This window comes from Papio anubis, chromosome 2 (genome assembly GCF_008728515.1).
Source record: "Papio anubis isolate 15944 chromosome 2, Panubis1.0, whole genome shotgun sequence".
Taxonomy (NCBI): Eukaryota; Metazoa; Chordata; class Mammalia; order Primates; family Cercopithecidae; genus Papio; species Papio anubis.
In genome coordinates, this window is record NC_044977.1 from 28,699,524 (window position 1) to 28,712,577 (window position 13,054).

The following is a 13,054-nucleotide window of genomic DNA, read 5'->3' on the forward strand; positions in this document are numbered from 1 at the left end:
TTATTACCATGTTTCCAGCCCAAGTTCTAGTTACACATTGTTCATTCAAATGCTGTCTGTTGGCAATGGCCTTGCTGACAATTGGCAATTAACTACTGACAAGAAACCGTATTTTCTGTAAATACAGACAATGACACTTTTCACCCCATTACTCTGTCCCTCTACTCATAGACTACTCCCTAATAAATAACTATACTTATCATCACTTTATTACACTTATTTTAAGTGATTCTATCCAAATCCAGTGGCACGTATGTCAGGGGTCTTGCCTAGCAATAATGTATTTTGAAGCATATTCTCATATTCTCAAGGTATGCATGGCCCATCCTACCATTTTGAATCAAAGGACTGAGCAAGGTCATCAGATTAATTTCTTCCCCCTCCCTGGGAATCATCATATCTACATCACCGTTAATGAGCTCCCATGAAGGAAGTGCCAAATCTCAATTAACTGCCCTTTTAATCAATTTTTCTTTACATCTCCCTTAAATCTCTTGCTACCACTTTAAGCATATTTTTGTCACAATATTTTCCATAAAAATAAAACACAGATGGTTAATATCATGTCAGTATATTTAAAGAAACAAGGACTTAAGAAAATTATAAATATAGGAAAACTTTTTGCATGATAGGCTTTTAAGGTCCATCAGTTTTCTGTCAACATGGCTAAATTTATCTAGCCACTCATCACAAGTGGCACTGTTCTTATGTGAAAAAGAGACAGAATTAAATGAATACGATCTTGTATTTGATAGCACAAGGTGACTACAATCAACAATAGCTTATTATACATTTTATGATAACTAAAAGTACTATTTGAAATGTTCTAACACAAAGAAATGATAAATGCTTGAGGTGATGAATATCTCCATTTACCCTGATGTGATTATTACATACTATATGCCTTATCAAAATATCTCATATCCTCATAAATCTATATGCCTATCATGTACTCATACAAATTAAAAATTAAATTTTTAAAGAGAGACAGAATTAATACAGCTTTGAAACTAATTTTACAATGCTCTGAGATGGTACTGTTACTTTTCAGAAGGGGGTGAGTCTGTGCCAATGCAGGGACAACAGTAAGTTGAAGGTAAGGGAAACTGCAGAGGACAGCTTCCCAGTTCTGTGGGTCTGACAGTGCCCAAGACTGGTCTAAGAAGTCCTAGGGATAGGGTTACATCTGTGGGGAGTAGCCTAAATTCGGGAATCAAGGGCCTCCAGTGACCAGGGACTTTCAGCAGATTGTCGTAACAATGGGACTTAGCTGGATCCAGAGAAGATGCATAAAGATCCTATTATTATACCACATTCCAGTGTATGGGAAGCTGAGTTAAAGGGGGGTTATATAATTTCTGAGATTTCACAGCTAATAGAACCAGGAGTCAAACCCAGGCAGTCTGTCTTCAGAGTCTGAACTCTAAATACAATCCTAGACTATACGAAAGTTCTTAGTTCATGGTAAGTTCACATGATTAACTATTCTTAATATTGAAACTGAGCAAACACTTTGTTCCTATTTGGGAGATATTTAAGTCCCAAGTTGGGGATGAACACAGGTTAGGAAACAGAAGATCTTGGCCAGTGGCTTCATACATAGGTTTCTTAGCCTGGATTTGGGTTTTAATTCTGTTTTCCAAAATAAAGTAGAATACATTAGTGTTTTATAATCATGGTCCCTTGGAGCTCTAGGCTTTCTGCAGAGTAGGGAACAGAAATAAAAAAGTGGACACCTTTGGTTCCCAGCCTCCAACTCAATCAGGATAGTTTTGCATTTATCTACTTTATTTTTGGGTTCTGTGACAAATTTTTATTTGGGAAAAACAAGGTTGCACTGCAAAACAAGAAAGGGATACAAAAAAACCTGGACCATGATTTGAAATCTAAGAGCCTTTGCCACCTCTGACATTTTTCTTCAGTCTCTAAATAAAAACAACCTGGGGACTCTAGGTGAAAGGGGTTTTAGCAGCAGTTTCCAAATGTTTTCTTTTTCTTTTATCTTTTTGCTCTTCTTTTTCAGAGCCAGATAAAAAAATAACCAAACAGGAGTTATTACCCTAATGTCTATATTAAAAATATTGACTCACATATCCAGCTCAAAGGACTTAGAATAGACTGCATGGAAAAGCAATGCTTGACTTAGGGGTGCCTTTGTTAAAGGGGAACACTAACCATTTTCCCTGTGGGGGAAAATACTAGTCTAAAAGGGCTTGTAATAATGTTGACACCCTTCAATATTTAATCAGTCTTTTTCCTGTTTTAGTTTGAACTTTTTCCTCAAGAGTATAAAGCAATGAAATCAATATATGATTTAAGCAGAAAAAGCATATGGTCTAACAGTTTAATGCCCTTGGAGACACTCTCTGAGTAGCTAACATTCCTGTACAATAAGGACATATGTTGTATGAAAATGAACTGGAAGGAAGAACTCTTAAGTACCAGGTTGTGGTCTCCCACGGGTGGAAGTGCAGAGCTGCACACCCCAACGTCTTCAGATAGTTACGACGAGATCTCTTTTATTTGATGGAAAAGCACACCAATGAAATATTCTTTGCACAGGTAGCAGGGCGTTAGAGTTTGAAGAGATACCAGGTACTAAGCTAAAATCTATATTATAAGTTAACATTTTCAAGGTTCATATATATGAACTTTAGAAATTAAAAATGAATAAAGAATTTTAGAAAATAATCAAAAACTACCTGTTTTCCAAGCGGTTGGGATTATTAGCACAAATCCAAATGTCAAAAAATTCTTTTTCCTGATAATCAGTAGAGGAAGGCAAGACTCTCCATTTAAGACAAAGATCTGACAATCAAAACAAAATGACATAGAAAAGAGATCAGAAATGAATCTATCATAGTAAGCTGTCAGTTTGCACATACCAGAAGTATGAGGTATCTCTCAATCCAAAGACAAGCGAATCCTGCATCATATACCATTATCCTTGATGGCACATCTATTCTAGGGTTCTATGAGCTACTTCAGGACCCCACCAACAAGTTATTATTATTATTGTCTCAGTTCCCTCCAGTTAGTTTCTGCTACTTTCAGCCAAAAGAACCTTAAATAATACATCTACTTCACCTCTTCTAAAATCAAATTAAGAATTTCAGTGACTTGACTCTCCCATTTTCTCTGACCTACTACCCATCTGCTGACAACACCACTTTCTGTCTCCAACTACATGATTAACATAAGAAGGAACCATGGTCTCAACGAGTATAAAATTAAATTGAAGGATGGACGGACGGACGGAAGGAAGGAAGGAAGGAAGGAAGGAAGGAAGGAAGGAAGGAAGGAAGGATCAAGTTTTCTGAGCCATATACACATTTTCTTCTGTACTTTCTTCTGTTCTTATTCCCCTCTCCAGTCTATAGTTTCTGATTTCTTCACCCACTTTCCAAAACAGTCCTTCCTTGCCTTTAGGATGAAGGCACACTTGTCTCTCCAGGCTCCACTTAGGTTTAATCTTGAATTCCCTCCAGACACACTGCTAACGGCTCATAGGTTAACACTTGTCTCTTTCATCTAAGGCAGAGACAGTCAGTATACACAAAGGTTAAGAACTTGAGGCCGGGCGCGGTGGCTCAAGCCTGTAATCCCAGCACTTTGGGAGGCCGAGACGGGTGGATCACGAGGTCAGGAGATCGAGACCATCCTGGAGAACACGGTGAAACCCCGTCTCTACTAAAAAATACAAAAAACTAGCCGGGCGTGGTGGCGGCGCCTGTAGTCCCAGCTACTGGGGAGGCTGAGGCTGGAGAATGGCGGGAACCCGGGAGGCGGAGCTTGCAGTGAGCTGAGATCCGGCCACTGCACTCCAGCCTGGGCGACAGAGCGAGACTCCGTCTCAAAAAAAAAAAAAAAAAAAAAAAGAACTTGAACAGCTCCACCTCTGACCACCTCTATGATCTTGGACAAATTATTTAACTTCTTATATTTCAGTATCATTATCTATTAAAAGATTAATATTATATTGTTCTTATCTAAAAGTTACTGAGAATGAAATGACATCCTCCTCCTCCTCATCATCATAAAAACCAACACCGCTAGACACTATCCTTAGCACTTAGTAAACTTTATTTATTCACATTATTCTTAAAACTATAACGTAGCTACAAATACTAATCTCATTTCATAAAAGAAGAAACTGAGACTTAAAGAAGTTAAACAATTTGCCCAATTTTGTACAGCTCTTGGGTACTGGAGATTGGATTCTAACAGTACCTGGTACAAATCAAAATCACAGTAATTGTTATCCATTATTATTAGCATGTGACAAGCTGTCACATATTGTCATCAATTTCCTCAATTATACCTTCTAAGTATCTGTCATGTATGATTCTTTTAACTCTCACTGCCACACCTTCATTCAGACATTTATAATTTGTCACCTGGATCCTAGATTACAATAGTCTCCTGTTCTAGCCCTTCACCAAGTCATCCTTCATTGAGCTGCCAGAACAACTTTAACTACACGTTACCTCTGACCACTCAGGTCTTCCTTGGAATACTCCCAGGCAAAAGGCGGGGGAGGTGCTCCCGGAGAGCTGTATAATACTTCTATAGAGTTTTACACACTATAGGCTGCTTTTTTGTTTGCTCATCTGTTTTTCTCTACTGAGCTGTTAGTTACAGATTAATATTAGAGACTGTCTTTAATTCCCTATCCCTTTGTGTAGTAGCTAGAAAACATATCAATAAGTGCCGAATGTAATTACCCTCCTATGGAAAAAATTCCAATACCTCCTGCTTGCTTATGAAAGTAAAACCTTATCCTGACATTCAAGAATCTCTAACATCTTTACCCAACCTAATACTTTTGTCTTATTATTTATTCATTGTTCAGTAATTCAGTTGTCAGTTATTAAATTCCTACTAGGTATTAAACAGTGTTACATATTAAAAATAGAAAGATGGCTCTTTCTATTACTCTTTCACAAACATCTTAGCTGAAGTGTACACCTGATATTAACTCACCTTTCGCTACTCTTCATCTCTGCCAGTCAAAATTCTATTTTAATTTATTTATTTATTATTTTTTTGAGACAGGGTCTCACTCTGTTGCCCAGGGTGGAGTGCAGAGGTACAATCACAGTTCACCACAGCCTCAACCTCCTAGGCTCAAGCGATCTTCCCACCTCAGCTTCCCAAGTAGCTGGGAACACAGGTGTTCACCACCGTGCCTGGCTAATTTTTGTATTTTTTGTAGAGGTGGGGTTTTGCCATGTTGCATAGGCTGGTCTCGAACTCCTGAGCTCAAGCAATCTATCCACCTCAGCCTCCCACGGTGCTGGGATTTAGGCATGAGCCACCATGCCTGGCCTGAAACTACTTCAAAGACTATCACAAATGTGACTCCACCATAGAATCTTGCCTCTACTCCCCAATCCTTTGCTTTGAACCCTCAAAAAATTATTTGTCTCTATTATATCATTTACCTTATTTTTCCCTGTATTACAATTATTTTCACACTTACAACTTTCTTCTAGACTGTAACCTCCTGGAAAGCAAGATGTCTTACTAACCTTTGTCTCCCTCCTCCCTCAATGATTTGCATCCCACAATGACTTGCATATTTAAGAACTCTTAATATTTGGTAATTAGAACAGAATTCAACACTCACCACATTGTATGATGAATGGGATACCCATGGCTTGTCTTCTTTGATATTGAATAGAATTTAAAGGTTTCTCTATGTCGATGTCATTCTGGTATCCAAATTCATTGCAAAACAATGTTAGATTTCTATTATCTTAAAAAAAAAAAAAAAGCAGGCAAAGAATAATGAAAAAATCATTAAAATCAAAACGATTGGCAAAGGGAAGTTTGTATATACAATATGATCTCAACTGTGTAAATATTAATACGAATACAGAAATAAGAGATTAAAAAATCAATATTGGTTGTCTCTGAATAGTGATGAGTGCAAACTATTTTCTGCTTTAGTCTTTTTGCATTTTCCAAATTATATGCAGTAAATCTGCAATGTCTTTATAATAAAACTAAGAACAATAGCATGTATTTTAAAAGTTACGTGTTTATGCAATGAAACATACTGACATTTAAAGCATTGTTCTTAAGCATTCCCAGGAAAGACTGTACTGATTACACTTTAAAGGGCACTCTTAAAATTATTGATATAAATATTTATCTTTCTTATCTCACAGCCAGAGGTGGAGTTTTTTTTCATCTTTATTTTATCTCTGGTTCCTTTTCTCGCCAGTCTTTATTGTTTATGCACTATCCTATTTCCAAATTGTGTATTTCCTCCTTGCTTGGAAACACTACTTACCATGGAGGACTGTTAGAGAGTCGTTTGTTCTTATTCTTTGATCCAGCAAATAGACTGTTAGGAATTATCTCTACACACATACATAAGTTGCCATGTATATTATAGCATTGCTCGACTAGTAAAAAGTTGGAGATAATGTTAAAGCATATGAATAAAGAACTGACAAATTCTGTTCCCCAAAAATGGAACAGTGGGCAACCTTTAAAAAGGAAGTAGAGCTAAACATAGTGTTGCATTAAGATCTCCAAGTTATAGTTTTAATTTAAAAAATATATATATATATATCAAAGAGTATCCGTAGTGTAATTTTATGTAATGTATGAAAAGCCTGTCCATATAAAATTGCAATGTACATTTTCCTGAATGGATGCAAAAGAAAGTTTTAATAGTGGATATCTTTAGAGCAGAAAGAGAGGTAGAGAGGAAGGCAAGGGAAAATACTTCTACTTTTCACTTTTTATTTTTCTCAACACTTTGAATATCTTTACATGTGCCTATAGTTAAAATTGAAAGGAAAAAAAGAGAATCCATGTTTGACTGTTTTGTCCAATATGATAACCACTAACCATGGCACCAGCCTTACAACAACCTTAACACATGGCTATGTAATCCATGAAAAAGGTAAATAAATGATCTAACACCTTATTATTCATGTTAAAATTTTCGCTCAGGGTGCTACGGGCCTTAGAGATCAGCAGAGAAAGAACTCAGCTTTCAAAACGGTCTTCACAGTTGCGCTGGGCTAAGTACACCTCACAAATTCCCAGGTCTGCCTTATTGACCTTTCACAAAATCCCCAGCTGCTCTTGCTCCAAATTTTCCTTCAGATTTGGCTTTTGGGGCTTTTAATTCAGACTTTCAATTTCTTTTCTTGGCCCAGTATTTGGTTTTTTTGGAGAATCAAGCAATTCCATCTTAAATACTAATCTGCCATGTTGACATGTGATTAACCCCTGTTCTGGAAATGCCTCTAAAATTTCTACTTTATCTACTGTTACTGTAAATCCTGCCCTTAGGTCAAAACAACCCTTAACCATAAAACCTGCCATTAGGTAGATTCACATCACATTCTTACAATTCACTGAGGGGTTGACTTCAATTTTCCTACACATTCTTTCCCTATGGTTTTTAAGTCCTGGGTCTGGGGGTAAATGGCACAGGGATCCACCATTCTTATCTCACCACAACCTAGGACATAGCTTTTGTTCTTAAGACCCTATTAAATGTTTCTTTCTAAGAAACTGGATTTGTCAGCCTCTTTCCTTGGCCTCTCAGCTTCCTCAATCTTTGAGGGTAGCTTCACATAGACTTGTTAACAGTGGAACTGTCTTGGTTCATCTCAAACTCTTCTTCTCTGTACACCAGATCCTGATGTACTACTCCTTGGTATCTAGAAAGGTTGATGAGGTTTTGCTTCTCTGATTTCTTTCTGTGTGTGTGTTTTTTTTTATTATTTTACTTTAAGTTCTAGGGTACATGTGCACAACGTGCAGGTTTGTTACATAGGTATACATGTGCCTTGTTGGTTTGCTGCACACATCAACTCATCATTTACATTAGGTATTTCTCCTAATGCTATCACTCTCCCAGCCCCCCACCCCCTGACAGGCCCTGGTGTGTGATGTTCCCCACCCTGTGTCCAAGTGTTCTCATTGTTCAATTCCCACCTACGAGTGAGAACATGCGGTGTTTGGTTTTCTGTCCTTGTGATAGTTTGCTCAGAATGATGGTTTCCAGCTTCATCCATGTCCCTGCAAAGTATATGAATTTATCCTTTTTTATGGCAGCATCGTATTCCATGGTGTATATGTGCCACATTTTCTTTATCCAGTCTATCACTGATGGACATTTGGGTTGGTCCCAAGTCTTTGCTATTGTGAATAATTCCTCAGTAAACATACGTGTGCATGTGTCTTTCTTTATAGTAGCATGATTTATAATCCTTTGGGTAGATACCCAGTAATGGGATTGCTGGGTCAAATGGTAGTTCTAGCCCTAGGTCCTTGAGGAATTGCCATACTGTCTTCCACAATGGTTGAACTAATTTACGCCCCCACCAACAGTGTAAAAGTATCCCTATTTCTCCACATCCTCTCCAGCATCTGTTGTTTCATGATTTTTTAATAATCACTATTCTAACTGGCGTGAGATGGTATCTCATTGTGGTTTTGATTTGCATTTCTCTGATGATCAGTGATGATGAGCATTTTTTCATGTGTCTTTTGGCTGCATAAACGTCTTCTTTGCCCACTTTTTGATGGGGTTAATTTTTTTTCTTGTAAATTTGTTTAAGTTCTTTGTAGATTCTGGGTATTAGTCCTTTGCCAGATGGGTAGATTGCAAACGTTTTCTCCCATTCTGTAGGTTGCCTGTTCACTCTGATGGTAGCTGTTTTTTTGCTATGCAGAAGCTCTTCAGTTTAACTAGATCCCATTTGTCTATTTTGGCTTTTGTTGCCATTGCTTTTGGTGTTTTAGTCATGAAGTCTTTGTCCATGCCTATGTCCTGAATGGTAATGCCTAAGTTTTCTTCTAGGGTTTTTATGGTTTTAGGTCTTACATTTAAGTCTTTAATCCAGCTTGAGTTAATTTTTTTATAGGATGTAAGGAAGGGATCCAGTTTCGGCTTTCTTCAGATGGCTAGCCAGTTTTCCCAGCACCATTTATTAAATAGGGAATCTTTCCTCATTTCTTGTTTTTGTCAGGTTTGTCAAAGATCAGATGGTTGCAGATGTGTGGTGTTATTTCTGAGGCCTCTGTTCTGTTCCATTGGTCTATATATCTGTTTTGGTACCAGTACCATGCTGTTTTGGTTACTGTAGCCTTGTAGTATAGTTTGAAGTCAGCTAGTGTGACACCTCCAGCTTTGTTCTTTTTGCTTAGGATTGTCTTGGCTATATGGGCTCTTTTTTGATTAAGACAGAATCTCACTCTTTCATCCAGGCTGGAGTTCAGTGGTGCGATCTTGGCTCACTGCAACCTCTGCCTCCTGGATTCAAGCAATTCTCGTGCCTCAGCCTCCTGAGTAGCTGAGTAACTGGGTGGTGCGCACCACAGTGCCTGGCTAATTTTTGTATTTTTAGTAGAGATGGGGTTTCACCATGTTGGCCAGGTTGGTCTTTAACTCCTGAACTGAAATGATCCACCTGCCTCAGCCTCCCAAAGTGCTAGGATTACAGGCATGAGCCACCGTGACCCACCTGCTTCTCTGATTTCTACATTAACTATTTCGTCTTTACTATATCAAAGCAGAGGGTGCTGTAGATTAAAAGAAACATGGATTTGAGTGCTGGCTCTGTTATATATTAGTTGTATAGTTGTGGGCAAGCCACTAAGCTTTCTTATCTATCACGTGAGTGACTGCAATAACCTGTCTTGCAAATTTATCACAAAGAATAAATGTGAAGGCACACTAAAAACTATAAAACCTGGAAGATTCTGAGAAGATGATAGAGTAGGAAGCATCAGAAGTCTGTTTCACCACCTAGACAAAAACGGCACTGGCAGAATCTCATGTAACTATTTGGGAACTCTGGAGTCTACTGAAGGCTTGTAACTTTCAGGGGAAGGGATGGATATTAAATTGCAGTTAATTTTAGTCATTTCAGCTCTCAGCCAGTAGTAGTTACCCAACCTACACTCCATGTTCCTGGAAGATCTTTCACACAGCTTGATGAAATTAGGGTGGGGAGAAAAAAAGACCCTGTCCTCCAAATAACGGGGACTCCTGCTCTGATCACTGATTGCTGGCTATGATCACAGAAGTGTAGATGAAGAGGTGAAGGCCATTTTTGTTATGCCTCTCCCTCATGGTTGCAAGCCCCTCCCCTTCTAGCTGGAGTGACTTCCAGGGGATTTAAGGGGTTGGTGTCTTTTTTTTCCTCCTTTCATTTGTCTCCTTTCACCTTATGGAAACCAGATATTGAAAACTAGTGCATCCAAAATCTGCTACATGTATAGAGGAAATTAGGAAGTCACTGCACATGTCCCGGCAAAGGCACGGGCTCAGAAAAACCCAAGAAAACCTTAAGTGTATAGCTCGGGCTGATCTACCCAGAGAGAGCCTACAAGAATTTAAACAAACAAACAAAATAAAAAACAGTAAGTCGCAGAGAAGGAAGAGACTCTGATTTCCAGAAGTATAACACTGTTAGATTCAAATGTCCAGTTTTCAACATAAGAATAATCACAAGTCATACAATGAAACAGGAAAGTATGGCACATTCCAAGCAAAAGAATGAATCAACAGATATTGTGCCTGGAAAAAACCTGATGGCAGATCTAACAGACAAAGATTTTAAAATGACTGTCTCAAAGACACTTAAAGAAAAGAAAGAAAGAAAGAAAGAAAGAGAGAGAGAGAAAGAAAGAGAGAGAGAAAGAAAGAAAGAAAAAGCAAAAAGAAGGCCAGGCACAGTTGCTCATGCCTGTAATCCCAGCACTGTGGGAAGCCGAGGCAAGTGGGGTCGGGAGTTTGAGACCAGCCTGACCAACATGGTGAAACCCCATCTCTACTAAAAATACAAAAATTAGCCAGGTGTGGTGGCACACACCTGTAATCCCAGCTACTTGGGTGGTTGACGTATGAGAATCTCTTGAAACTGGGAGGCAGAGGTTGCAGTGAGCATACACTCCAGACTGGCTGACAGAGTAAAACTCCGTCTCAAAAAAAAAAAAAAAAAAAAGTGAAAAAGTCAAGAGAATGATATATGAACAAAATGTAAATATCATAAAGAAATATAGAACTTAGAAAATAAAAAGAAATTATGGAGCTGAAAAAATATAATAACTGAAATTTAAAAATCACTAGAGGGATACAGAGTCAGATTTGAGAAAGCAGAAGAGAAAATTTGAACACAGAAGTGAACTTTAATACAGAATAATGAAAACTAAATCTAACGAACAACAACAAAAAAATATTGAATAAAAGTAGTCAGGAGCAGCTCACATCTGTAATTCTAGTACTTTGGGAGGTTGAGGCAGGTGGATCACCTGAGGTCAGGAGTTCAAGACCAGCCTGGCCAACATGGTAAACCTAGTCTCTACTAAACATACAAAAAAAATTAGGCCAGGCGCCATGGCCCAAGCCTGTAATCCCAGCACTTTGGGAGGCCAAGGCGAGCAGATCATGAGGTCAAGAGACTGAGACCATCCTGGCCAACATGGTGAAACCCTGTCTCTACTAAAAATACAAAATTAGCTGGGCGTGGTGGCACACACCTGTAGTACCAGCTACTCAGGAGGCTGAGGCAGGAGAATTGCTTGAACCAGAAGATGGAGGTTGCAATGAGCCGAGATCATGCCATTGCACTCTAGCCTGGTGACAGGGTAGGACTCCATCTCAAAAAAAAGAAAAAATACAAAAAATACAAAAATTAGCCGGGGGTGGCACACAACTGTAATGCCAGCTACTCAGGAGGTGGAGGCTGCAGTGAGCTAAGATTGCACCACTACACTCCAGCCTGGGCAACAGAGTGAGACTCTGTCTCAAAAAAAAAAAAAAAAAATTGAATAAAAGTGAACAGAGCCTAAGAACTAGACATCATCAAGTAAGCCAATATACACCTTATGGAAACCCTAGAAGAAAATGAGAGAAAGAAAGGGAGAGACTATTTAAATAAATAATGGCTGAAAATTTTCTACATTTGGTGAAAAATGTGAATGTAAACATCTAAGGTGCTTAAAAAATTTCAAGTAGGATGAACTCAAAAAGACCCAAGAAACATCATAATCAAACTGTAGAAAGACAAAGAGAGAGTTTTGAAAGTAGAAAGAAAAAAGCAACTTGTCACATACAAGGGATCTTCAATAAGATTATCAGAAGATTTCTCATCAGAAGGGAAGCCAGAGGCAGTGAACTGATATTTAATTAAAGTGCTAAAAGAAAACAAACTATCAACTGAGAATCCTACATTTGGCATAACTATCCTTTAAAAGTGGGAGAGAAATTAAGACATCCTCAGATAAACAAAAGGCAAAAGAGTTCATTACCACTAAGACCAGCCCTGCAAGAAATACTAAGGGAATTTTGCAGGTTGACATGAAAGGACATTAGACAGTAACTAGTAACTGTATAAAGAAATAAAGATATCATTAAAGGTAAATAATTGGACAATTATAAAACAAGTATTATTGTAACAATAGTATGTAACTACACTCGTGGTTTCCTACATAATTTAAGAGACTAATGCATTAAAATTATTAGTTTACGTTTTTGTACATACAAGGTATAAAAATGTAATTTTATGACATTAATAACTGAAAGGAGTGGGAAAAGAACTTCTTGACCCTTTTCCTGTTTAGAAAAAAAAAGTACAGTTCATTGCCAGCATTCATTTAACACGTTCTCTGAGGCTGAAGCAAATCTCACTGATTTTCAATGTGAAAATAAAATATAAAAACTAATCTTTAGAGTTATTTCTAAACAGAACTAACACCAGAATCACCTGAATAATCAGAATTGCCTATTTTGAAAAAATCAGATACATCAAATGAATCTATGGCCAACAACTGTTTGAGAACAATGTTAACATCATGCTTAGAATGCTTTGTCTTTCTAGGATTTACATTTTCAATGATCAAAAATTACCATATTTTGTAAATAGAAATGTCACTACTAAAAACAGAATGCTATAAACAAAGTTGATATACTACAGCAATGTGAAAATAATAATTAAAAGTGAGATATTTCATGGCAAAGTTATCTTGGGGTAAATGTTGTAGCCGCAAACGCCACTGGTGAGTATCCTTGGGGCAA

General features: G+C 37.8%; 1 protein-coding gene and 1 long non-coding RNA gene across 6 annotated transcripts in view; one reads left to right on the top strand and one right to left on the bottom strand.

The window, feature by feature from the left end:
* Positions 1-13,054, bottom strand: part of MORC1 (MORC family CW-type zinc finger 1) — a 160,458-nt gene that overhangs the window by 65,396 nt on the left and 82,008 nt on the right. For all 4 annotated transcript variants that reach the window (XM_031662990.1, XM_031662989.1, XM_031662988.1 and 1 more), the window contains 2 exons: positions 5,630-5,758; positions 2,703-2,808 (listed from right to left, as the gene is read on the bottom strand). In XM_031662990.1, the coding sequence (XP_031518850.1) occupies positions 2,703-2,808; positions 5,630-5,758 (235 nt within the window). The remainder of the gene's footprint in view (positions 1-2,702; positions 2,809-5,629; positions 5,759-13,054) is intronic.
* Positions 1-13,054, top strand: part of LOC110742515 — a 77,094-nt gene that overhangs the window by 45,473 nt on the left and 18,567 nt on the right. The window lies entirely within an intron of this gene.